The sequence below is a fragment of the Syngnathus floridae genome, chromosome 17, assembly GCF_059516105.1.
Source record: "Syngnathus floridae isolate MCC-2025c chromosome 17, RoL_Sflo_1.0, whole genome shotgun sequence".
In the NCBI taxonomy this organism is placed as follows: domain Eukaryota; kingdom Metazoa; phylum Chordata; class Actinopteri; order Syngnathiformes; family Syngnathidae; genus Syngnathus; species Syngnathus floridae.
This window is the reverse complement of record NC_142429.1, coordinates 12582167-12609563: the sequence shown is the minus strand read 5'-3', so window position 1 is coordinate 12609563 and position 27397 is coordinate 12582167. Positions and strand designations below refer to the sequence as shown.

At 53.5% G+C, this 27397-nt stretch overlaps 1 protein-coding gene across 3 annotated transcripts; it reads right to left on the bottom strand.

Annotated features, from left to right (window-relative positions):
• Positions 1–216: 216 nt before the first annotated feature.
• arhgap23a (Rho GTPase activating protein 23a) lies at positions 217–27361 on the bottom strand. 3 transcript variants are annotated; one of them, XM_088356917.1, is made up of 24 exons: positions 27152–27361; positions 13048–13248; positions 11905–11941; positions 11602–11694; positions 11353–11431; positions 11191–11245; positions 9089–10586; positions 7971–8123; positions 7172–7283; positions 7061–7100; positions 6709–6846; positions 6303–6611; positions 6163–6224; positions 5906–6024; positions 5705–5823; positions 5478–5630; positions 5324–5402; positions 5184–5257; positions 5026–5115; positions 4803–4928; positions 4662–4703; positions 4497–4590; positions 3247–3278; positions 217–3161 (listed from the first exon to the last, which is right to left on the bottom strand). In XM_088356917.1, the coding sequence occupies exons 1-24, from the start codon at positions 27158–27160 to the stop codon at positions 2055–2057; spliced, it is 4821 nt and encodes a 1606-aa protein (XP_088213043.1). In that variant the 5' UTR covers positions 27161–27361; the 3' UTR covers positions 217–2054. The 3 variants fall into 3 exon arrangements, with proteins under 3 accessions (XP_088213043.1, XP_088213042.1, XP_088213044.1); XM_088356916.1 differs by lacking the exon at positions 27152–27361 and adding an exon at positions 22326–22726; XM_088356918.1 differs by lacking the exon at positions 27152–27361 and adding an exon at positions 16246–16706.
• Between the last annotated feature and the right edge of the window lie 36 nt (positions 27362–27397).

Sequence of the window (27397 nt, the reverse complement as noted above, 5' to 3'; positions counted from 1 at the left end):
TGGAACGTGAAAATGTGTATTTACCTACCTGCCAGAGGACTGCAACAAAGCACTGTCTAACTGAAATTCTTCAACTCACCTCATCAATATACCTGAACCGGCCGGAACAGTGAGATGGCCATTTTGGTTTGAGTCCCTCCATCACTGCTTGCAGCTTTATGAAATTAGGTGCTTGCTCCACAAGAGGGCGCCATTTAGATATAGAAACAACAAAGGTTTTTAAACGTACTTCTGTTTTATTTACATCATATATAATAAGCTAAGCAGAGTTATTTATACTCATAAGCCATTCCAAAAATGTACACACGAGGGGCAATATGTTACATATGAACTATGTACAACATACGAGCGACACCATATTAGTTTACACCACACAGGAGAGTGCATAGTGTGCTTTTTCTTTTCTCCCCCCCCCCCCCTTATGAAATCATTGTACACATCTTTGGAGGTGAGCTGGGGAAGAAGGAGGAGATAAGAAGCCAGCATGGCACAATGGAACATTCCAGAAAGGAGGCACTTGTTTGAACGCAAAGTTGTGAGGTTTGTGACCAGGAAGTGACAAGCGGAAGCGTCGACATAAAACCTAACACGAGTGACTATCCTGACACAAAAAGGCCTTTGTAAGCAGTGACGTCACAATACAAAACATATATATATAAAATACTGTATATTTAAATATATTAAGGGAACGTTTCAAGTAGCGTCCGGAGAAGGAAATGTTTGTAAACCGTTAAAAAAGGAGTATTATTATTATTATTAAGTTTAAGAACCAAACTTTCATATGTACAACTTAACAAGGCTTTATACAAATATTACAAAAGGAAAGGAAGCAAAACATTTTTTTCTCTCTCCCAACAACAATGAAAGAAAAAGCACCAACGGGGGGACTCCGAGCAAAAGTCTTGGGCCGGCCACCATCAAAGCTGAGCGCATTGACTGGTATCTGCATATTTTCAGCACAGTGTTCATGTTCAAACTGTGAAGATCATTACAGCGACTCACAATCTAAGATATCCAGTGGTGCCTCGAGCTACGAGCGCTCGGTGTACAGTGGCAGAGAGCTCGTGTCAACTCGCAGTCAGCGGCGTCGCTTTGCCGGAGTGAACACATTTAGAAAAAAAGAAAAAAACGTCGAGCTGTTTAATGCCACACCTGCTTCAGGTTGGCTGTCAAAATAAAAACAAAACCAGCCACTTACTCATTGTGTATTTAAAACAATGTTCCCGTTGAGGGGCTAATGGATTGCATCATTAGTCATTTACTTTTGTTATTTTTTCATCAATTAGATGTGTTCCTGTTTAAAGAAAATAAAATCATATTTTTGTTGCCAAGTGAACAGTGACTTTAAAAGCAAAGGTATATAGCGAACCTTGTTTTTTTGTTTTTTTGGGGGGGGGGGCATCTATGCATGCTGGTGCCGTGTTATTTTTGTCATATTGTGACGGATACAATAAAATGTTTTCTAAATATTCAATCTCGATTGACTAAACAATTAAACACAACATTCATTTTTTGCATGGACACTTCTTTCGCTTTATAGCGCCTCTGCTGGTCATTTACCTTCATCCACTCCCAACGGACAACTGCTATTTAAACAAGTGTGGTGGCGGCCCAAACCTTTGCTCAGTCATAGTGGCGCTGATCAGGTAGGTCAGAGGGTCTCCACCTCAGAAAAGCACACATTTACAAAAAGAAGTAACAAAACCAGAAAGCTTTGGCAATGGGTTTACATGAAAAAACAACACCAATGAAATTAGCCAGTGCGCGTGCTGACCCGCAGCTGGGGGGAGGGAGTGAGGGAGGGAGGGAGGGAGGGGGCGAGCGAGACGGCCAGCCTGCGATAGGCAAGGCTGAGAGTCACCTGGCTGCTTCCTGACAAGGCGTCTCCTCTCGGTGACGGTGGCACGATTGGGATCCTGTCGGCTTGTCGCGGACGACGAGCACGTGGCACGGCATCAGCGGTTCGTGGTGGTGGCATGCGGACCCGGAAGAGCCTTACTTGATGCCGTCGTCACTGGGGTCTCTGATTCTTCAGGCACGGGAGGCGTCTTTTCTCACAGGTACTGGTGGAACCTGGACGTCTGGCGAGCAGAAGACTCCGCCGGCTGGGCGCCGTCGTCTCCTTTGGGGCTGACGGGCGAGAGCGGGAACTCCGTGACGGCCAGCGGCCGCTTGTCGCTCGGCGCCTCGGTGGGCGACACCACCACCGTGTGTCGGCGCCAGGCGCGCCTCTTGCGGCGGCTCTCGGGCGACAGCGGCTTGCGCATGCCCGCGCTACGCAGGTCGTCGGCCGAGCCCATCAGGCGTGCCTGGCGCACCAAGGCGGTGGGGGCGAAGGACGTCGCCTCGCTGGAGGGCGGCGGCGGGGCGGCCGGCCTGACCCGGGACGGGCGGAGATTCTCCTGGCTGCTCCCTGACGACGTGTGGCTCCTTGTCCTGGGTGTAGCGTCTCCCTCGGGGGTGGCGGCCGGGATCTCCAGCAGGTCCAGCGAGCGAGCCTTCATCTTCTTGCGTGCCAGGGTGTCGCACTGGATGAGCTTATGCGAGTTGAAGGACGGCCGCGAGTGCAACCTGTGTGACGAAGACGTGGACGACGGCGTGGTGGAGCGAGCCCCGCCGCCGCCGCCGCCATCGCCGGCTCTCTGCGTCACGGCCGCTGAGGGTTTGCGGGGCGGCGGCGGCGGCTTGGCGGGACGCTCCCGTGAGGCAAAGCCACTCTCGTTGTCCGTCTCGCTCACCAGCTCGCTGTGCTCATCGTCGGCGTCGTCCGCGCCCAGGCTGCGGCCCAACGTGGACAACGTGGAGTAGCCCGACACGATGGAGCGGGCGTCCGCCCTTCCTCCCGCCTCCTCGCCACTTTTTTCCGCCAGCGCCTCCTCTCCTGGGTCTTCTTTCACTTCCTCTTTCTCCTCCTGCTCTCCCTCAGCACAAGGAGCGCTGCCGGCTGCCGCCTCTTCCGTCTCCCCTTCCTCCTCCTCCTCCTCCTCCTCCTCCTCCTCCTCCTCCGTCTTGACAGGCTCGTGCTCCGAGTCGTCGTCGGTGCTGCTGCCCACCCGCCGGGCGTTGTGACGCTTGCGGCGCTTGCGGCCCGTCACCGCCGACATGATGGACAGAGTCAGGAAGTCCTTGGCGGTGAGGTCTTTCTTGGAACCCCAGGACCCCTGAGGCAGAGGCGGGGCGAGACACTGCATTTTGCAACACTCCTGATTCTGTGCTGGCTGGAGAGAGTTACTGATCATGGTTTACCTTGGATTTGGCAGAGTCACTGTTGGTGGAGTCTGAAAGGTAAAGAAGAGGACATTTAGCAGCGCTGACAAAAAGTTTGGGAAGGAGGGCACAGAGACACTTGGCGCCATGCGATTATTAACTGGATTGGAGTCCCGTCGACAAAATGGAGGGCGGGGCTACCAAGTCAATTGTCTGCAAGTCACAGCCAGCCACCAATAGAGGGCAGCAGAGCAATTTTGCACTCCACTCCCAGACTAGCACACACACCAAGGCTGACTTCCTCTGTGCCCTCTTGACTTGATACACATGCACGCAGGAAGAGAAAAAAACAAAGACCACAAGGATCATCAAACATTGCAGTCAGTGACAGAGCAATGCAGCAATTAGAAAACGCACACACACGAGGGACGGTGAAGGCAACATGCTCTCACAAAAACCTCTGACTATTAGGTGGCGGAAAAGTCGCATTGTCACACTGCCACACACACACACACACACACACTTGAGGACAGTGAAGGCAATATGCTCTGACAAAGCTACTGGGGGATCACACTGTCACCATGACACACTCGTACACTTACACACAAGCACGCGCACACGCACACACACACGCATGTTGGCGTCCTACCGCAGCGGTTGCTCCACAGGCTCAGCTAAGAAAGTGAAGCAGAGTCACAAGATGAGCGATGTGCAGAGAGAAATTGAAAGCAGAGAGGACAGGGGAAAAAAAGTTCCACTAAAGGCTAAGTGAGCAACTTGAGTTGTCATGGAAAGGAGGGAGGGAGGATGTGACACAACGGACTGCTCCACAAGGCGCAGGTATAAACGTCATCACCAAGGTGATCTAAGCCTACCTAGTATTTTATCATTTCAAATGAAAATGAGGCAGGCAGGCAGGAGCCGATTTGAGGTTTGGGCGACGCGCTCAATATTCTCCGTGCTGTCTGGCATAGCGACGCTCATTGGTCCCTTGACCTTCTCCTTTCTGCTTGCGTTACAGCTAGGAGGGTGCTCTAGCCGTTAGCTGCGGCCGGCGTTAGCTGCGGCCGGCGTTAGCTGCGGCCGGCGTTAGCTGCGGCCGGCGTTAGCTGCGGCCGGCGTTAGCTGCGGCCGGCGTTAGCTGCGGCCGGCGTTAGCTGCGGCCGGCGTTAGCTGCGGCCGGCGTTAGCTGCGGCCGGCGTTAGCTGCGGCCGGCGTTAGCTGCGGCCGGCGTTAGCTGCGGCCGGCGTTAGCTGCGGCCGGCGTTAGCTGCGGCCGGCGGTGCTCACCTGAAGCGTCGCCGAACAAAGCCGTCCGCCCAATATTGGAAAGCAGATGGTCGATGTTAGGGGCGGGCTGCACGTCTTCAGTGTCCACTGGCGTCTGGATACAAATTCTTGCCATTAGGCCTCTTTGATTCATAACCCATACATTGAGACTTGATGGTTACAAACCTTTTCCTCCTTGTCCGTCTCCTCGCTGAAAAACCAGAGGTACTGCCCAAAAAAATCACGTCATGATAATGAATGTGTAAAGTGACAATGTGTGTGTGTGTGTGTGAGGGCAAAACGGCGCGCCTGCGTGTATGCGCTTACATGCTGTATGAGCGTTTCTACAATCTTGTAACGATCTGGCATGTGGGTGACCATATCCTTCATGTTGTCCTCGGACGTGCGCACCAGCGTGGGCCCGAACACCAAAGCCAGGTTCCGAGGCTCCATCTGCACCCAGCCAGCCAGCCAGCGAGCGCACGGCGTTTACAAGAAAAAGTCCTTTGTCGCTGGAGTGCGTTCAAGCTGGGCGGCGGCGGCGACTCACCCTGTTTTTATCCGAATGGTCTGCCACCGTCTTCAAGTGACACACCAAGAACTTGAGCGTGTGGTAGTAATAATCCGGAAGGTCTCGGATCTACAAAACGATGAGCGATCAGGACGGAGTGGGCCGCTTTCAAGTAGCGTGAACACAATGGAGTGTACCAGCTTCTTCATGGTCTTCAGCCTATCCGACGCGTCTTCCGTTCTGTTGGCGTCGATGAAATCGTTGTACTTGTCTGCAAAAACGACACAGTGTCAGAGTGCGCGTGCGTGCGTGCGTGCGTGCGTGCGGCAGAACTTACCGTTGGTGAAGAGCGGCTCCGGAAGCTTCCGGAAGAAAGATTTCAGTAAACTGCTGACCACGTTGAGATCCTGCCACTTCTGTCCGCAACGAGGGAAAGAAAACGGCTTCAGCTTCTGCGTGAGGAGAACGCTGTCTTCAAGCGCTCCTTTCACCTCCTCTGTCGGGTTGATGTCGACGCCCTTGTTGAGTTGCTCCTGGAGCAGCGACACCATGGCGTTGTTACCGGGCACGCGGTAGATGCCCGTGTACTCCAGACCCATGTCCTCCACCAGGCCGCAGCAGATCTCCACAATCAGCGGGATGAACTGATGCGCACATGAGGGGGATGTGAGCCTTTCTGAGCGAGAGAGAAAGGGTGGGGTGGGGTGGGGGGGCTGACCTTGTTGTTGACCCCCGGCTGGCAGTCCTCCAGCCTCACGCCAAAGGCTTTGGGTCCAGCTTTCTTGCTCTTCTTCATGATGTTGATTCCCCAAGGAGATTTGGGAGGGCTGCTTTCATCTGAGGAGGCCACATTAGATGGAAAAAACACAAATGAGTTTTGCTCCCGACGAAATATTTCGGAATCATTCACGACGGGGACCTTTGCCGTCTGGTCTGGGCGAGCGCGGTGCCCCCAAAGCGTTGTCGGTCTTGGCCAGCAGGAAGGGAGGCATCATGCGAGACATCCTGGGCGAAGAGTCGGGCTTACTGCCAGTCGGGCTGAGGAGGGAGGGAGGGAGGGAGGGAGGGAGAGTCAACAAGGTGTGAGGAGGGAAGGAGAGTCGAGATATGAGCTGAAATGCAAGCGCTCGCTGGCTGAAATGCATTAGCGTGGCTAAATCACTCAGTGCGCCTCACCTCTGCTTCCTGTAGTCATTAAGTTTCTTATTGATCAGCGCCTGCCTGGAAAGGCCCAGCTCCTGCAACACACGAGAGCAAAGAGCAATTGTTCTTTCTCCGTCCGCCCTGAATTTGGCGGCGGCGGCGCCGACGCCCACCTCGTTCTCCGTCTTGCCGTTGTCCCTGATGACCTGGATCCAGTCCAGCATGTGGTCCCGGTCCTCGGCCTGCAGCAGGTACTCGCAGAAGTCCTGCGTGGTGAGCCTGAGGGCGTGCTTGCGCTTGGTCTCGCTGTAAGCGATGTCCACCAGGCAGCCGCGGATGCTGATGGGCTGCTCGTCCTCGGCGCCGGCGCCCAGCGTGGCGCCGCGCAGCACCGCCTCGCGCTTGTCCTTGTACAGGAAGAGCAACTGCGAGCGCAGCACGCAGAACACGCGCTTCCACGGGCGCATGCCGCTGCCCACCTTCTGCCACGGAGACAGAGAGAGTGGCGGTAGTCCGATGGGTTGGTTGTTGTTGCTGCTGTTGTTGTGGTTGTTTTTCTGCTCTTGCTTTACTGCTCACCTTGCCCTTTTCCGTGAGGATCTGCTTAAAGTGCAGCCAGCCTTCCCGCCGCATGTCGCTGTACGTGATGTTCCCCAACTCGGAGGTGGAGTGGCGCTTGGAGCGCACCTCCTCTGCCGTGCCCAGGTTGTCCAAAGACTGAAAAAGACAACTGCTGTCGTTCTGCAGATCGAGCAGCGGAGGGCGCTAGAACGCAATGACAAGTTGGCTGTCGAAACCTTCTCGACTGGCTGATGACTCCAATTGGAAAGGAGGCCGACCGTTTCTCTCTTTGTCAGGGCAAAATCGAGCATTTTGTGGGAGGGAGGGAGGGAGGGAGGGAGGAGTGTTTTCACTCCCTGATTTGACTTACCCCATCAGTGAAGAAGCTCTTGACCCGCTTTGGTAGCCTCCTGTTGGAAAACAAAGGCTCCTGAATGACATTACTCGCAAGCAATGAGCTGCTTGGCGCAAATTCACTCACGAGAAGACACGGCCGTCGTCCCGGAAAACGTTGAGTCCTTCGTCGCAGGATTTGGAGCGCTCTGCGGTGATGGCTAGAAGATAGGAGGAACGGCGACCTGATTTAATAGCGCCTGCACGGCCACACCGTGAGCCGGCCGGTGGAGATAGGAAAAGACAGAAAGAAAGAAAGAAAGAAAGAAAGAAAGAAAGAAAGAAAGAAAGAAAGAAAGAAAGAAAGAAAGAAAGAAAGGAAAATGGATGGATGGATTGAAAATCAAGAATGGTGATGTAATGCCAATCATCGGCCATGTCGGCTCAGGTGACGATGGAAAGGGAGGGAGGGAGCGGGAAGATGGCCGGCCATAAGTGTGCTCAGGTGTCTGCCGCCGTCTCACTTGTTGACGTTTTAACCTTGCAAAATCCAAACTGCTGTGGTCACAACTATGTTGAGAACGTGCAGCATGCCCCCAAAAAATCAAAACAAGAGATAATCAAGTCATTTTCTGTCCAACGGGAAAGCAAGTTTTCCCCAAATCCGTCTCGTAAAAAAATGAGCTCGACTCCAAATTCATTGATTCACACGATACTTACGAACTAAGTATTTGAGTACGGCACATGGACTCATTCCTTTCAAAAGTGTATTTTCAAATGAACCATTCGAGCGTCCCGAGACTCATTCACTTGATTTGATTCCAATTTCCAAGCTGATGATACGCTACTGGAAGCCAGCCAAGGAAAGAAAGAAAGAAAGAAAGAAGCAAGGCATGCAGCAGCAGCAGCAGCGTTGGCGGGGAACAAACGGGAGGGGGCCCACTCACTGAGCCTAGCGGTGGCGGCGGCGGCGGCGGGGAAGGTGAAGGTGGGGGAAGCGGGACCGGCGGCCGAGGCCCAACTCGTGCCGCCGCTGGAGACCACCGAGGACGCCGGCACGTGGCGGGCGTGCAAGTCGGCGCTCGGGCTGGTGGGCTCGTCTGCGTGGGGAAAAGATGGCGCGCCAAAGGAGGAGCAGGAGGAGGAGGAGGAGGAGGAGGAGGAGGAGGAGGAGGAAGAGGAGGACCGTGAGTTAGGTGTTGTTAGGAAGACCAATTAGGAGGAAGGGAATCTTTTTCGGCAACAAATTGCTTTACTTTCCTAGCGGTGTCACTCGACGCAACATGCAAACGTGCTGCTACACGCTGAGCAGAAACGGCTTCTTTTGCTCCAACGTCAACCGCATGTGGAGAATAGCGCAAACATTTGAGCCACGGGAGGGCAGCGCAGCACCAGGAGCAAATCATTGCCAATCAATCCGGTCGGCCGGCACCGCGGCGGGTGGGTGGGTGGTTGGGCCTGCTGCGGCTTTAAGGAAGGCGGGCCAGGATCTCGGCGAGAACGCACGCACGCACGGGCACGCTCGCAAAATCCACGTGGCGTCTCGGCAAAGACAGGCGCCGCCGCCGCTTTTGACTTTTCCCAATTGAAATCCGGGCGCCAATCGTTTTGTCATCCGTCCAAAAAGTGCCGTGTGCCTGTTGACATTGTGCCCAACAGCCAGCCGCATGTGACCAAACGTGTCAACGGGGAACGGATCGAGAGGACGGCGCTTGGACGTGCCGCGACTTGCCGCGCCGCAAGAATGCGCTCAAGCGTTTGGGCGGGCGCAACGTCTCCTGACTGACTGACTGACTGACTGACTGACTGACTGACTGACTGACTGACTGACTGACTGACTGACTGACTGACTGACTGACTGACTGACTGACTGACTGACTGACTGACTGTAGTGGCTCGACTGTTTTCATCGGCCGTGCGCTAAATCAAAGGTGACCATGCGCAGATACGTACATATCTGTTTTGTCACGGGGGTGAGCCCAGGAAATCCCTTTCGGTCAAAAGTGAGCCCACCCACATTTGGAAGCAAGAAAGGATGAGGTCGAGAGTCAAGACGCACGCTTACCGATGAAGGGGATGGACGCCAGCGAATCGTCCTCCGGGGAGACCAGCTTGCCGTTGGCCTTGAACGGCAGCACGGCCGTGTCTCCCGAAGAGCTGGAGGTGGCCGCCGAGTCCGCCGGGGCTTCCGGCGAGAACAAGGAGGGCTCCAGGCCGTCCATGGCCAGCGCGTAGTGGGGGTGCCGCATGGCGTTCCTCCGTCCGCTGGGGGGCTTCTGCCGCATCACCACCTCCTGGCTCTGGCCCGCCACCTCAGCCGACCCCCGCTCGTGGTTGGTGGGTCTGTAGGCTCTCTCCTGGGATTCGGGCGAGGCGGAGGCCAAAGGGGCGGCGCCCTCGGGCCCGGCCACCGCGCCCTCGGGCGGGCTACTGTTCCAGTTCAAGTGGGGGCCAGAGTACGAGGGGTCCCTGAAAGAGTGGGCCTGCTGCATGATGCGGCCCGTCTTACGATAGAAGGAAGGGCTGTAGCTGCGGTAGCCCAGCGGCTGCTCGTCGGCGCTTTGGACCGGAGGAAGCCGCCTGCTGCTCTTGGCGACCGCCGGCGCCTGCTGGCCTTGGCCCGGGCAATGGCTCTGCTTGGAGTGCGAGTGCCGGGCCACGGGGGCGGCTTGCGGCGCCGGGTACGGACCGCTGTGCCTCTGGTGGACGTCGGTCCTGGGGGGCGGCTTGGGCGCTCGGTTCCACCGAGACGAGAGCTGCGCGCCGGCCGAGGCTCGGTCCAACATCTCCAGCGAACGTCCGTGGCTATGGAACTGCACCAGGAGGTTTTCTGAGCGAGTCCTGGTGTAGTCGGGGGCCCACTCCTCACAGCGTCCCGACGGCTGCGCTAACAGCAGAGTGTCCTGGGAGGCGCTGTGCGGCCAGCCTCCGCCCGCCCGCTGCGGAGGCCTCCCGGACTCACTCAGCCGGTCCTGGGAGTAGCTCCGTTGGCGCGCCCGCACGCTGCGTCCGGAGCGTTCCGGCACTTGGTTGCGGTACCACTCTGACAGCGCTCGCTGGCAACGCTGGCTTTGGTCGTGACCCGGATGAGAATCGCGCGGTCGGGCTCGGCCGGCCTCGGCGGCGCCGTGGTGGCGATCGGGGTGGCGGACCTGCGAGGGGCTGCTGGATAAAGGTCCCCCCGAGGAGGATGAAGACGAGTAAGAGCGCCCCCTGCTTTGCCCCTGAGGCTGCTGCCCGCTCACGCCGTACCGGATGATGTCGTCGTCGGGGCGGCGGCGGCGGCAGCGGACCGGACTCCTGCGAGCCGCCGCGCCGCCGGGCTCCACCGAGCGGCCGTCTTGCCAAGCGGCTGCCGTGCGGTTGTCCAAGGGCGAGGAGGGACCGGGGGAACCGGGCCAGCGACTCCAATTATCCAGCTGGTTGTGGCCCACGGGGGCAGGCGGGGGAGCGCCTGCGGGCGACATGGCGCGAGGGTAGCAGAGGGGCGGCGGCGGCGGCAGGTTCTCAGCTCCCCCCGAGAAGGGCTCGTTGCCAGTCAGGTAGGCATCTTGCGAGTACGCCTGCGACAAAAGCCAAGGCAGGTGAGGCGGCTGAGGTGCTGTTCTCACATGCCGTGAACAAGTTTGACGACAACAACACGATCAAAGACGCCGGCGCGTTCAAAATGGCAACGGGCTCGGAGCCGCAAACGCGCCAGTGAGGAGGAGAGGAGGAGGTGGCGGCGGCGGCGGCGGCCGCAAACTCTCTTGACTGAAGCCACCACGACTTACATGTTGCCCAACAAATCCTTGTGAAAGATCAAAACATTCCAAAGTCGTATACGTGTCTCCTCTTTGCGTTGAATATATCCAATCTAGTTATTATTTGACTGCTGGCTCCCTTGATCTTGTTTTCGGCTACGCTCGCTCTCTCGCTCTGCGCTTGTGTGTACGCGCGTGTACGTGTGTGTCACTCCACCCAGTGGGAGTGCACAGGAGGAGTGACGTCATGCCAGGAATGCGGTTGACGAAGAAGAAGACGACGACGGAGGTTGACAATGCACAACTCTTGCTTGGGTAAGGTGGACACATTTGCGGTCGAACAAAAGTTCCCTCAAGGCACACCGATTTGGAGCATTCTGTTTCCAAAACAATCGCCAATGTTTTTCTTCCGTGTCCCACTTACCAACTGAAGCACGTCTTCATCCTTTGGCATAATAGACAGCTCCAGCACACTTTCACTGGGGACAAATAGACGAGGCGTCAATTCTTTCACCCGTGATGAGCGTACGTGTCGTGTGCGCGCGTGGCTTCTAAAGACGGAGCGGCACGGGAGCTTCTCTCTCACCTGTTCTGGATGAGGGCGATCACCTGGGAGTACGTCTTCCCCAGCACGCTTTCGCCGTTCACCTTCACCAGACGATCACCTGACGGACAAATAATGTTTCCCAATATTTTGCTGCTCCTATTGGGGCTCAAGGCATTCCTCACATTTGGGCTGCACTGAACACTTTCCCATGTTCCTTATGTTGTTGCTTTACATTTTGCCGCCCTTCACAAAGCAAACGCGGAAGGAGCGGACGGCGTTCTCCCTTACCGGTACACAGGCCCGCTTGATGGGCAGGACCTTTCTCCCGCACATTCTTCACAAAAATGGTGTCCATCGGCTCCAGTCGTCCTTTCTGGTAACCTGCGCCAAATCAAATCAAAAAGAGTCCTCGAGATGGCCCATTTTTTGCTGCAGAGTGGAAGTAATCAGGAGCCGTGCATTTCAAGTCCCCCCATTCACAACCTTTTCATCACCTTAAGACTTCCATTACCAAAGAAAAAGAAAATACAACAGGACTGCAATTTGCATGCTTTTTCATCGTGGCTTGGGAGGAAAAACAAGACGGCTCACCTTTGCCGTTGCCGTTGCCGTTGCCATTCTCCTCATCCTGCAAATAAAACAATGCCAATTTTACACCAATGGGTCAGCCTGCCTTTTTTGATACACATGTCATTAGGTTTGGGGCAAACTATTTATTGCACTTGAGATAGCAAAATCGTTTCTGGGTGCACCACTTGATGTTGTTTTCCTTTGAAGAAGCTCCAACAAACTTAACGTGGCTTCACAATGATGCGATCCACACAGTGTGCCTGCCTGCGAGGCTGCCTGCCTGCGAGGCCGCCTTCCTGCCTGCCTGCGAGGCTGCCTTCCTGCCTGCCTGCCAGCCTGCCTGCCAGCCAGCCAGCCAGCCAGCCAGCCAGCTGAGTGGACACTTTCTGCTGAGGGCGGGCGAGTGTGGGCTTTAGGCCTCGCTGAGTGGGCTCATTCCTGACTGGCTGCGCACAATGTCGCGGGCCGCCCGGGGCTTTACACAAAGCGGAGGAGACCCTTACAGCCCGGAGACCCCAGACGACATGAGACTCCAGAATTTCATTTGGTGTCAAAAAGACGACGAGTTCAGGCGCAGAACCAAACCTGAATTTGCTCGAGAACAATCAGGTCCCTCTTGCGCGTTTCTTTTTCTAGCACACATGGTCTCCATTTCTGCCCGGTTCTTACTGTGCGCAAGATAAGGCTAATTGTAGCTCAGCGGCGGGCGCGGGGTCAAGCGGGTCGAGACAAACGCTCAAGTGAGCAAAGATCATTAACGCGGTCCGATCGGGTCGGGAAGGAGGACTTTTCAGCCGTGCTCATGGGACCGTGCGTGCGTGTGGCCAAACGTCTCCAGATGGCGGAGGCAGGCCGTTGAAAACAACCCGTCTATTATGATACTGAATGGAAGGCCTTGTGCTGGCTGGCTGGCTGGCTGGCTGCGGTGCCGCTCGCAGGCGGGCGCTACCAGGCCACGCTGGAACAATAGAGCCCAATGCTTCTCTGCCTCCGCTGTTGCATGCTGGATTTTGGACCTTGGTTTGTTTTGGGCTGGATTTGGACAATCGCAGAGAGGACGATTAGGGTTTCCACCCATGGAGGGACAACCATCAATTTGTTCCGACGGTGTGGCCTTCACTTTTTCTTGAATTGGCAAGTTTCAAATGTCAGATCATTTCTCACCTTGAGGTCGCTGTGCAGAGTGGACTCCGGCGGGTAAACGATGAAGTGGCGCAGGGTGAAGCCAAAGCCCTGCGAGTTCTTGCGGAGGACCAGTGTGCGAGGGCCCTTCCACGCCACGCCCGGCCGGGTCGCCACGGGCGGCCGGGGGTTGTTGTCGGCGGCGGCGGCGGGCGACGAGAGAGCATCCCTCCGCCCTTTCGCCTGCAAAGAGATTGCATTGAATCCACGTGTCAGGAAGGATCCTGGCCCGCATGCCTGACCTTGGAGATTCCCAGCCTCTCTCCAAAGATGTCATTCCCAAAAGGCTGAGTCAATAAAACAGACACACACCAGAAGTCTCACCCCCGTGCTGCCCCGGAGACTCACATCTGTCAATCACACGCTGTCACCTGACCAAACAAGCGGGGGCCGGGGGGGGGGGGGGGGGGGGGACACCTTGGGGTACAAAGTCTTAAATGGCCCCGACAACTTCAAAGCTACAAAAATTGTGCGGAATGACACTTTCCCACTATTTAACACCAAAAAAAAAACAAGCCAAGGCTTGGTGGGCCGGTGCGTGATGTCATTCAGTTAAGCTAGCATTAGCTAAATGTCTCGGCAACTGTTTTACCAGCTTTACTGCCGATTTTTTTTTGTTTTAAATGTCTGTTTGGTCAAAACTTCACTTCCTGACATAAACATGACCACACATGGCTGACAACACACAAGCGCTTAAGCAGGTGGGTGCACCGCAACAGGAAGTGGCATGCCGGAGGCAGGAAGTGGGCTCGCGTTACAGGGCAGGACAACCAGACGCGCCTAAAAATAACTTCCACTACTTTGCTCCTTCGCCTCCTCCTTCACCCTTCTCCTTCATTTTCCATCAGGAAAAAACGCCTCCATTTTTCAATGTTGTGGAAATAGCAGAACATTCAGAGCGTTTCGCCCATCGGATTATGAATGATATCATTTTTCGTATTATGAATGATATCACTTCTTTTTTTGAAACGTATTTGACGTTTCATTCTTAAAAATAATTAAAGCGTTCATACTCAATGCATTAAAACTTTCTATTTGTGAAAACTTTTTAGGGATCACGAGTGTTGCTTCTGTGAGTTCATGCCACATGAGCGAGAGATGCTGCTTGAGAGACAGAGAGAGAGAGCGAGAGAGAGAGAGAGAGAGAGAGAGAGGCACACGGAAGGGGGGGGCGGGGTTGGTCGGAGAGAGAGAAAAAAAACAGGCCAAAAAAGGAAGTGAAGGAGGGCCAAATGAGAAATTCCTCAGAGGGAGCACTTTGGACAAGTCGCAACACACGCCAACGTGAATAAGAGGATGAAGAGAGAGAGAAAGAGAAAGAAGGAGGTGGAGTATCGGGTCCCGGCAAAGGGACAGGCTCCGGCACGCCGCTTTTCCACGCACGGCCCCGCCCGGCCGGCCGGCTGGGAAAAGCCAGCCAAACCTGTCATTAGCTCAAACACGGCAGCACAGGCCCGAAGGGTCAGAGCCGGCGGCACCGGAGCCTGGTCCGGCCGGAGCTGTGCACCTTGTGCACGGGGAGGGACACACACACAGGCGCACACACACACACACGCACGCAAGGATTAGGACTAAGACTTATTTCAGTTGAGTGACTATGTCCATATTTTGACTTCCCATTGGAGTGCATATTTTGGCCTCGTCCTCAATTTTGGAGGAAGTGACTTTTCACTCCATGACGGGAGGGAAGCGGGATCAACCTGCACAGGAAACCATTCAAAAGTCAAGTTGGCATCATCAGCAGTGAGCTAACAAGAGATAGCCCCGCCCCCTGCCCCCCCCATGAGCAATTGAGTCTTTCAAAGCACCATGAAAAACAGACTCATGTTAGGTCTGCTTTTGAAAGCAGCCAACCGAGAAACGATGTCGTTTGCGTGCGCGAATGTCCCGTTCAATCAGCGACGCTGCTCAGGGCAGAGCACCCCATTGACCAGTGGCTAGCACAGCACGGCCTAGCTGAAAGTCAAAGTGAACACAGCAAAATACATACAGTATACTATGTAGGTCCAAAAACAAGGAAATACTGTTTTGCTCTACTTTGACGACAATTTGACGCCTCCAGTCGGCGTAATAGCAAAGTGGTAGCCCCCTTTTCGGGCCCGCTGCAACAATGGGGCAGCTGAGAGCTGCAACCTGTTTGAAAAGTGGAGCTTTACGCCGACACAAATGCTGACAAATGAGCCTTTAATCCCGATGACCGATGGCGGCGGCAGCGGCGGTGGGGTGATTCCTCAAGCGGCCAAGGTGAGCTTTTATTGGGATCATTTGAATGTCAGTTGGGCAAATCAGTTGAACCGGTTTCTCCACGTCTAGGATTCCAGCTCTGCTCAGGGAACCGGCTCCTACGCTCGTGATCACCATTCCAAATAAAATGAGCCGCATGTACTACGTCAACATTTTCTCTCTCTTCTAAACTGGGTGTCGCGGGGGGCCGCCGGAGCTACGTGACCTCCGACCCGTGCTCTCGCTATTTTAGGCGAGGAGAAAAACAGAGAGGAAGCGTGAAAAGTGAAGATGATGATGCGAGCCGTTTTCAAGCGTAATTGTGGGAAAAGCCGAGAGGTCACAGGACACGGACGCTCAGTGGTCTCGGTCGGTCGGTCGGTCGGTCGGGGTTCAGGTCACGCTCGCGGCCGGGACCTCGGGAATGCGCGGCCGATGTTTACCAGGCAAACTCTTGTCAACTCTTACGCTAGCGTGAATGGCACCAGCATGCAACTAATGACTTTGGAAATGAGTGACAACATTTAGTGAGCTGGGCTGAGCTGAGCTGGGCTGGGCTGGGCTGGGCTGGGCGCAGTGGGGCTAAAAGCGCATCAAGTAGCAGGCCCAAATCTTTTGGGCCCAAGGTGCAATGATGATGACGGCATACTGTCCATCCAGATTAGAAAAGATGCTTTTAGCGGCTTCTGAAGGCTACCAAAGCCCAAAAAAGAAAAGAAGCTTTGCTCCAAATCACAAGGACTACATACTTTGCCACATCTACAATGCTTTCTCATGAAAGATGCAATATTTCAGCCATACACTCCACTAGTTTTGGACCAAAATTGCTACAAAAAATGCTAATTATGGCCTTGAAATCGACAACACGTGCTGCAGTCCTAAATGTTGCAAGCAATCACGTGACGTCACGCCACCACCATCACGCACGCACGCACGCACGCGCCCTCCTCGCCTTACCCTCAACTGACGGGAAATGTGGTGACATCCGACGGGCACGATCGGCGGCGGCCCGGCGACGCCGCGAAGCACCGCCACCCAGATGCAGCGAGGCTCGGGGGAACTGCAGTCCACTCCCACCGGGTTCTGGAAGCTCCAGTCGGACCCCACCGGCACGGGGCGTGGGAGCATAGCGGCGGGCATGGGAACGGGGCGCTGGCTCACGTGCGCATGGCTAACCCAGCGCATGGGACACAGTGGAGGATCTGGGACTTGACTGGACTTCCCTTTGCCATCTCCCTCGGCAAGTCTTAATCCCGTACGCTCTCTGGACAGAGCGAGCGACAGTGAGAGAGAGAGGAAGAGAGAGAGAGGGAGACAGAGAGAGGGAGAGAGAGAGAGTGACAGCGTGGCCGTCCCTCCCGCTGCTCTTCTGCATAGAAAGCCAGTGCGGTGCGTCCACCCCCAAAACACACACACACACAGCGGCTGGCTGGCTGGCTGGCTGGCTGGCCGGTTTGCTTGTCTCCTCCTCCGTCACTGTGGATGGCTAAAAGCTGACAAATCCTCTCATCTCTGTCAGCAAGCCACCAGAAGTCAACTTCCACCAGGGCAAGAACAACTCGTGTAATCCCCAAAAACATCACGCGGGGCAGATGCCGTGGCAGCACGTGTGCTGCGTGCGTGCGTGCGTGCGTGCGGAAGTGGGCGGGTTGACACAAAGTGGTACTCGACAAGAGAGGAAAAGATTTTGCAAGCGCAACTTGTCATTCAATGAAATGAGCAAGTGCCTCAAAACTGGACCGATATTCTTTTTCAAAACAATCAACGCAGACAAGTTTCCCGTGCATGCACCAAACGGAGCTCAGCGTTGGAGTCACTCAGGTTGACATCGTTAATTGTCCCAGCAAAGGCTCGTGCGCGTGTCCAGATGCTTGGCTTATTCCGTGTTTGCTTCATGCACAAATAAGTGTCAAGAATGGAGAGTGTGTCTGTTCCAATGCGCCAAATTGCTTCTCTCTGCCTGCATGGGATAATATTTCACACAGGACATGCATGGGGAAAGAGCAACTGCGAAGAAGAGTGCCATGAAAAGTACACATTTTACTTGTTGTTGTCATTCTAACCACACATTTTGCCACAAAAATGCTCGCTGGCCAAAATGATTTCTTCAGCCTTCTACACTGATTTGTCGTTTTAAAGACTACACAATGGAGGTCATAAAAATGGAAAGAAAACACGCTGTCACTTTGCGTGCAACAATTGTTAGCACACGCACTCAAGGCTAACTATAAATACACTTGGCTATTGTATATAATTAAGCTCCGTTCTAAGGGCAGGGCAGAGCAGTGTAGCGCGGCGCGGCGCAGCTGCACGATTTGGCTGAGACGCCGCCGCCGCGCGTCGAGCCGCCCTTCCTTAAGTGCGCCACTACAAACATCCATCGGGTGTCGCTGCGGGGACAACAGCGCATGTGTTGCTTGCTCCATCAGATTAGCCCGATGATAGCGTTTAATCTCACATCATCAATGCTGGGCCAACAGATTAACAAAGCTCAACCTGTTTTTTTGGTTTGGTTTGGTTTTATCCCAACTGGAACTGAGGGCCAAGACTAAACAATAGAATGAACAACATGTGATGAAATGAAGACACTAAAACCACAATATTACCACAAATAATGACAAAAATAACCACAACACACAAAATGTCCCAGAATTATTACATTACAAACAAAACACAAAATATAGACAAGGAATAACCCAAAATAGAAGAACTAAAATACTATAACAAAAACCATTGAAAATAAACGACAAGGAAAAAGGCCTTAGGCTGAAAAAAGTGATAGCGGAGCTGGCTGTACATGCCGGGTGCCGTTAGCAGCAGGCGGCCACTAGAGGGAAGCCACCACTGGGCCTGATGGAAGCGAGGGAGGGAGGGAGGGAGCGAGGGAGGGAGCAAGGGAGGGAGGAAGCGAGGGAGGGAGGAAGCGAGGGAGGGAGCGAGGGACCACGTTCATGGACAGCACCGCCAATGCCAGCCTTCCAGCCAGCGTGTGCACTGGGCCTGACACAGCTGAGGGAGGGCTGCTATGAACTACAAATCGCATCAAATAAAGGCAATAAGGGCCATGCCAGATGTTGGGGACATCTGGAGAGCTGCGTCGGTCGGCTGGGTTTCATCATCCCCCGCAGCCGGCCGGCCGTGACACACATTCCCTCGCAGACACGCTCCAATTAGCTCCTGTACGGCAAATTCCTGACCGATTTTTCCCCGCTTGTCGTGACACGCGAGCGGCGCTATCACGGGATGCTGATTTAACGCCGAGGCGCAGGCCATCCGGAGCGGCCGTGACTCGAGCCGTCCTGAATCCTGAGCGATCCCAAACAGGCCTGAGCCGCCGTGGGACGAGGAAAGATAACGACGGAAACAAACAAACAAAAAATCCCTACTTTTTAAAAGGGGAGTCGAGCGTCCACATTCAGCTAACAATGGGAGCGGGGCCAGTCTCAAGCCAGGCAACTTTTCCAGAGGTTCAGAGCAACCACAACTCGTTTCAAATGGACTGACTGTAGGTGAAAGGTTAAGCTTTTCAAAAAGACTGCTTCACAAGAGAGTTCAAGCTCAATTTACTCTGAAAATGGAGGAAAATTGTGGCTACAGACAAGCATTCACAATGCCCAATGTGGCACGACACTCGTCGGCAGTTGCGGTTTCGGAAGCTTTACTTCCTGTGACGATGATGCCGTTTGGAAAGGGAGGGGGGGAGCGTAAGTGCCCCCCACACACTTCTCCATCGCTTCATCTCCCATCCATGTGCCGACCACAGCCGCTGGGAGCAATCAGAGCGGTCACGTCTGAGCTGCAGTAAGAGCCTGCCCTTGCTCTCTCTCTCCTTCCTCCCTGCCTTTCTTCTTTCTGCATCTGGGCAGCCAGAGGCCCCGCATGTCCAAAATTAGCTCATCCCCGCCTCTGTGTAATTACACCGGTGAGATTATAAGTTTGGCGTTGGCCGGTGACGTCACTGGGGGAGGCGTGGTCAACGAGGCCGGAGCCCCGGAGTTTATTACAGCCAGCGACACGTGCCGCCTGGAGTTTCCATTTGAGCTGATCTGGTTTGTGCATTCCTGCCACGCATCAGGGCTCCAGAGTGCTCCGGAGGAGGTGCGCCCGCCCGCCTTGTCCAGACCATTTAGGGAGTTCTCCGAGGATATGCGTACGTATGTAACGAGCTCCAAATTCCACCTGGTGCCAATGCTCGTGAAGCTTTTCCCAACTCTATTTGCAAAAGGACCCGAGTGAGAGTTGTCGTTCCCAGCCTGCTGCCGCTCGCTTCTTTGAAGATGGTCAGAAGAGCAGAGCAGAGCGTGCCGTGCCGTGCCATCATTGCGACAACATGGATGGAGGGAGGGAGGGAGGGAGGGAGGGAGGGAGGGAGGGAGGGAGGGAGGGAGGGAGGGAGTGATTGCAGCGGGAGCTTGATGAATCTTGACGTGGAGCATGAAATCCATCCACTTTCTTAATAAACTGGCACAGCTGAGCACAACAAGCGCATTCTGCTCCACCTTGAGGACACAATTTAAAGGTCCGCCTTGGGAACTCGCCGCTTCACTTTGTTGGGAAACATTCTTGCGTTCTAAATGAACCGAATTTTGAACTCAAGCAAACGACAAGAAAAAAAAAGTATGCAGAGCATTGTGGAGATGACGTACGTGGACGTGGGCACCGACAACATAATGCCAGCACTGAACGTAAACAATGGCAGCATTGTGACGCTAGCTTCTCTGCGGCTTTTGTTAGCTTCTCGCTAATTTCCATCCCATGACTCTGACTGTCAAGACGGTCCGGTCCGCAAGCAACAACAACAACAACAACAACATGAGTGGAAAGTGGCACGTCACTCGGCTTCACTTGTCTGCTGGACTTGCCGAGCAACTTCCCAACCTGTTCCATGAGCATCATTCTGTGGCCATGAATCATTGGGATGGATTCTCTTCTTTCCCTCCTCTGCTGACATTCCACTTTCAACCGCTAAAAAGCCTGGAGGGGATTTCATTGGACACAAGATAACCGTGATTCTGAAGTGACAAAATGAGCAGAAAAAAAACCGGACGTACTACATCCGAGTGTCTTCACGGTGGACCATAATGCTCCTCAAGCGGACCAAAATATCCTCAACGTGGACACTAGACTAGAATGTTCCCAAAGTGGATGACAATGTCGTCAAGTGGATGGATCACAGCAGCCACCCCAGCGCCAGCCAGCCAGCCAGCCAGCCAGCCAGCCAGCCAGCCAGCCAGCCAGCCAGCCAGCCAGCCAGCCAGCCAGCCAGCCAGCCAGCCAGCCAGCCAGCCAGCCAGCCAGCCAGCCAGCCAGCCAGCCAGCCACCCAGCCAGCCAGCCAGCCAGCCACCTAGCCAGCCACCCAGCTACCTAGCCAGCCACCCAGCGCACAATGGAACAGCCAAGTCCACGCTGAACCAACAAGACCAGACCTGTCCTTCTTTCCGGAATATATCAAATGGCCTCATCTCTCAAGCACGCCGGCTGGGGAGGAGATGTCTGTTTTTACATACATTTAAAAAAAAAAAAAAAAAAATCGCCATTAACAGGTTTACCAAACAACAATGGGCGCTCTGCTCGAGTCGACAACGTCGATGACGACGGATGCCCTTCGACGCGACCACAACGGCAGCTGGTGCGGAGAACCTCCGCGTGCAAACATGGCAGACCAAGTACAATAACAGAGCTGCAAACATAATGACAGTGTGCATGTGTACGTGTTTCATGTCCATAAATAACCTCCACCAATTCAATCCAACTTTATTGAAGTATTGTCTTACGGCGCACGATCCTCTCTATGAACGCATCGCAACTTGGATCAATAGACGCATTTTGCAGCCAGCCAGCCAGCCAGGCAGGCGGGGAGGCAAGGCCGGCCTTGGTTGGCCCTTGAGCAGGGCGTGGCTGCCTGGCTGATGCTGCAAAGGAGCACGGATGACCGGAAAGCGGGGAGTGCTGTTATCCACATGGCAATTCAGAGCAAACCGCTATAATCCTCAAGCGGACTAATACGAGAGTGTCCATAAATGAGATCAGAATGTCCAGAAGGGCTATCAAAATGTGGATGAGAAGATTCCTTCCTAATGCAGACCAAAATGTCAGCCATGGGAACGTAAACACGGAGCAGACAGAATAGTCCCAAGACACAAAGTGGGAAACTGTATTAGCACTCACTCTGGTGACATCAGGAATAGTCACCATTGTTGCGATGGCCGCCATGATTCCCCAAAACACCACAAAACCACACAAGCGCTTCTTGAGCACAACACACACGTGTGGGGCTGGAAAAATGACTTTTAAGAACTTGCCATGTAAAGGTTTGCCGGGGAGAGCTTGAGATGTTTGACTGACTGACTGACTGACTGACTGACTGACTGACTGACTCGGTCCCACTTTCCCCATCTTGTCATTTGCTGTGACGTCACCACCGCCACCCATTTGGCTTGCCTCACCTTTGCCCGAAGCGCAATTTGACGACGCATAACGTTTTCACAGACGCCGATATGAGGCCCTCGCGAGTCACTCCGCGGAGTGTCACTGCATCCCGTCTCGGGACGTCCCGCTCGGACTGACAGGCAGCCAAGCTGAGGCCAGTCCGCCCTCCCCTCGGCGATTGCCGCACCATGCAGCATCGACTCGGACAAAAGACTCGACCTGGCCCTGGCCCTGGCCCTGGCCCTGGCCCTGGCCCTGGCCCTGGCCCTGGCCCTGGCCCTGGCCCTGGCCCTGGCCCTGGCCCTGGCCCTGGCCCTGGCCCTGGCCAGACTGGGGTCCCTCCGGGCAACGCCGCGTTCACATGTCGTCGGTCTTTGCAACATTTGGCGCTCAAAATGCTCCAACAAAGGCTTCAAAAGTTGCACTCTCCGTCCGTGTGCTGTTTGTTAATCGGCTTAGGAATCACGTTCGGCTGGCTCGGCACAACGGCGGCGGCGTCAGCGCTCCCCGCAGGCAGGAACGCTCGCTCGCTCGCTCGCACAACGGCTACCGCCACTCGGTCGGTTCTCCTCCACGCACAAAACAAGGCGGGCGGCGTTGACTTACGTGCAGCTCGGAGGAGTAGGGAGGTATTCCAACAAGGCAGAAGGCAACTCCATTCATTGGGCGGCGGAGGCTGTCGGACGGTGGCCACGAGACACGTTTGCAGGCAGGGCTTTTCCTAACAACTCGGAGAAGCTCGACTTGTTATCCTTCCTTCTCTCCTCAACGCCAGCACCATCGCCACTTCTTTCTTTCTATCTATCTATCTATCTATCTATCTCTCTTTCTTTCTTTCTTTCTATCTACTACTACTTCCCCCAGACAATTGCCTCTGCGTGTGTCTCTGAGCGGGCTGCCCCCTCCATTCCATTCCATTCCATTCTATTCCATTCCATATCATTCCATTCCCTGTCCTGCCCAGCCTGCCTGCCTGCCCGCCGCCCCTCCTTCTTCTACTACTTTTTCTTCCCCTTCTTCGGTCGTTGGCCGTTTCCGTCAAGTCAGCGGCAAACAACACAAAAGACGCCGGAAGTAGCGATTCAAAGTAAAGCGCTAGCACGACGAGTGATTCAGAAGAATCCCAGGTGGCTAGATTGAACAACGTACTTTACTGGATTGAATATTTTTATTCCAGCAAAAGCGAAAACTAGTTTGGTCAGCATTTTTTTCGTTTTTTTATTATCTGTGATAGAAGTTCCACACTCACCTGCCATGATCAAAACCAGTTATAGACTACATATAGGTTTTCCTCCCATAAATATACATACGCAGTTGAATCCACCCCACACGTTTTAAACAACTTTTACAACGCACTTTTTAAATACATTGTGTATTTAAAATTGCATGTCTAAAATGTATCGCAAATACTAAGTGTACATAACGGCCCGCATCTTAAGCACAAAGACAACAAATATGCACACGGTGGTCCTGACGGACCGACCGCCCGCCCGCCTTCCCCTTCCTTGCGGGGCACGCTACAATTGGGAGTCATTCTGGGAAAGGTGTCGAAGGAAAAAGTATTTCACTTTGGGTAGGACGTGATCCAACGTGGCGCTTTGCAATGAAAGCACGAGCAAATTGGAAGGGCAACGCAACGCAACGCAATCGTTGAAGAGGCTCCAAGATGAGGAGGGCCCGTGCGGCTGCCATTACGCCATCGGGACCACTTCAAAGAGCAGTCCCAAATTGTTTCGAAATATATACTACTAGGTTTCAAAGCAATCCCTTCGTTCTTTATGATGACATGCACTTACAGGCCTCCTCCGTCCGTTGCAATTCATGACGCCAAAGTGAGGCGACACCATCTGAGCGAGGGTCAGACCCTCGAGGGGGCCGTTACATAATGCCGTGCTCAGCCCAACGCTGTAAACAAGCGTCAGTGTTGAGACGCTTGAGCGAGCGAGCGAGCGAGCGCACGTTTCCCTCCCTCCACTAGCGATTATTGCTCATGCGGGAGACCAATCACGGAGACCCCCCCTTGAGATGATGAGGGGAGGCGGAGCGCTGGGTGATGATGATGATACTAAGATGATCATGACACAAAGATCAAATACAATCAATAATACGTTGAAATAAATGAAGGAATAATACATGTCGTTTCATTTCAAAAACGGCAATTGAGTTCAAACTGCAGCCTCGTTCAAAGATTTGGTCAAATCATTGATTGAACGATTCAAGAAAACGACTACTGCGACTTTGGCAGCATGGGGAAAAAATAAAACAAAGTTGACGGGAGCGACATTCCGGGCTATTCAGCGCTTCTTATAAATGGCATCTGTGGCTAGAAATATCTTTCAATCCCCGAAAACTTCCCCTTTCCTCTCGCCTTTCTTGTGAGAATGAAAATAAATCCTGGGGCTGAGTCATCCTTCCAGTAGCAACCCGGCCGGCACGTTCCTGCTGCTTCAGAGTGCCGGTGCCAGTGCCAGTGCCAGTGCCAGTGCCGCCGCACCTTTCACATCTCCGCTTCCCGTCCACTCGGCTCCGTCACTTCCTACGGCGATGGGACAATGTGACTCCCGGACAAAAGAGTTTGTCATTCAGGAAGCCCTTTGTCTCTCTATCGCCCACAATATTTACAAAGCGCAACCTCGCAATCCCTTCATGAGTGTCTTAATAATGACGAAGAGCGGATAGATGAGGCTTACTGGAAAACAGACGTCTGCGTGCCGCGTCTGGAAGAATACGTCCTAGATTCCATAGGTCAGGCTATACGTAGGAGGTCGAAAATCAAAATGTATGAAAATGTGAAATTCTTGGAATTTTTTTACTACAATACATTTGCATTTAATTTACATTCCAACTGAAAACAAGGAAGTTTGCTCAATTTCACAGACTGGCTAATGAGAAAAAGTGATGCAATAAAACAAAGAAATAGTCAGACTGAAGTCAGAATAAGAAGAAGAGCACACCATCTGCTCTCTTGCAGCTAGCTCATTGTACAGACAGACGTCCGTCCTCCAGAAAGAGATAATCCCCACCCACCTACCCACCACACTAGCTGGAAGACACACACATACACACACACACACACACACACACACACACACACACACACACACACACACACACACACACACACACACACACACACACTTGGATGCACTTGCAATGTACGCCACACGAGAGCGCAATATAGCATGCGTAGAGTGAACGCCAAATGTATTCCTCTGCTCCTAGTCAACTGGTTTAGGTTCAAACACTTGGGACAAATCACATTTCAACACATTTTAAAAATAATACAGTCAAAACTACATCAATTTGAGAAATCCATTAGAAAATGAGAAAATGGAAAAACAAACACAAGAAACAAAGTGCTGCCAACAAAGGTTGACTACCCTGCACATTCACTCTCTCTCTCTCTCTCTCTCTCTCTCTCTCTCTCTCTCTCTCTCTCTCTCTCTCTCGCTCTCTCTCTCCCCCCGCACGCACACACATTAATAGTGAGACACAAAGTAGTGATGGTCGTAAAGCAGTATCTGTTTACTTCCTGGAGAGACGGGTGTCCTAGTTCTGCGTCCCGGGACAATCTGGCCATTGTGCGAGCCTGCGGGCATCCACCACATTGGCCTTTGCCTGCATATTAGCAACACGGACGCTGTACTGTACTGGACAAACGCTAAGTGCCCACCCACCACACACACCCAGGAAGGTATAGTCCTACCCTGACATACAAGTTTAGTTTGACCAAGCTAAGAAGCGAGTTTATTCACAATTATTTTCCAATGAAATAGATTTTTTCGACTCAAATGGCTTTGGACAAATTCTGACTCCTCCAAACAAAACAAGAAAACATTCCAAGATGAGAAGCTAGTGGTGGGGGGGGCTTTCCTGGGGTGGGCTGTCAGATTAGACCACCTGTTCCACCATGAGGGAGGCAGGCAGGCAGGCAGGCAGGCAGGCGCACAAACATGCTCATTCTTCTCCTTGATCCTTCTCTCTCGCACATTTGTCCACATTCCCTCTCACCTACTGGGTCGGACAGTTGTGACTCATTAGGCGCTTGGACGCCGCCGCCACCGCCGCGCACGGTCGCTCTCGACTTTTCCTGCCACGTGAAATACTACAATATGCAATACGGTGGCAAGTCATCTCGTACAGTAGGTCAACTAGTAGTATGTAGTACATATCCGCCCTCCGTGGAGACGTTCTCCCTTGCCGCCCGTCCAGGTCGACCTTAATGACCGTTGACCGAAAAAGTGCGTTGACCCTAGGCAATGTCGACGTTTGGATCATCGCCTGGCCTCGGCCTGTGCTCCTTTTCCCCTCGCATCGATCCAGAAGGATGTGGCAGAAAGAGGGCGCTGGCCCTAATTCTGTGCCCTCCTCCTTCGCACACTCCATTATTGCAAAAGTTTAACAACCCGCATGACATGCGTATTTATTTGGACATCTCTGATGTGTACATCGAGCTGCGACTACTGTACAGTACAGCGCTAGCTCGGCTAACCAGCATAAGGTCGTTTCCACGTGCGTCTGTGGGAGTTCTGCCTGGATACGGTTGACTCATGTCAGTGAGTGAGTTTATCCTTGAAAGTCATCTTCCGCACAAACACACACACACTTGCAGAGGGGGAAACACAAGGCAAAGATAAAGATAAAGCGGCCTTGCTGCTAAACAGCAATAATAACACCGAGTCACATGACCCACAGGAAGTAGGATAACCATTTTCGTGTTCGAATGACAGGAGTCATCAACTTAGAAATAGCATTTAAGCCTCCCTCCCTCCCTGCCGTTGTGCTAAAAGCGATTGTTTTGCTAGCATTCAAAATAAACGGGTACAATGTTAGGTACACCTGCACAAAGTGTTTCATATTTTTTTGTCTGTATTTTGGGGGGAAAATAAACAAGAAAACCCTAAATGTTGTTGCAGACAAGTGAATAGTGCATCACAATAAAAAGTGAAGAAAATTCTGCTTCTATTGGACAGCAAAAAAAAAGAGAAAACTTCTACCCCAAAATATCATTGCAAGATACAACACAGCATTGCATTGCATTGCATTGCATTGCATTAGCGCGCGTGCAGGTGTACCTAATAAACCGAGCATTGATAGCGTAACACTTATTGTGACACTGCTGACATCATCGCCACTTCTAGTATATGAGGCTTCACGGGGCAGGTTACGTACGGGGGTGACCAACGGCGTGAACCGAAGCCCTGCCCTGCCAGCCAGGGCGTGTCCCCCCTCCCTCCCTCCCTCACCACCCCGCTTCCGGGCGGGATGCGGGATGAGGTCATGGGATGTACACACTTGTTTGCACATCTGCGGAGGCTGCGTTACCTCTCGAAGGGACGTCAATGAAACGAAGGGCAGCAAAGTAACGTTGTCATGCAAGCATTGAGATGGAACCCTTCCCTTCCCTTCCCTTTCCCCCTATGCATCCTCACCTGCTCCATGATTTCAGCGTGCCATGACGGCTCTCCTCTTCTTCTTCTTGCCCGCGTAGTATTCCAAACAACTCTCGTCCACGTTCTATTCCCGGTTTCTCCCGTGTCCTGATGGGAATCCTCGCCACCGAAAAAATAAGACTCCCGCTCTCTTGTGTCGTACGCACACACACTTTGCTGTTCGTCTCTTCCCTTTGCTCCTTTCCCCTCCCCCTTTCCCGCTGCAGAGGGTTAGGGTAGCCAATC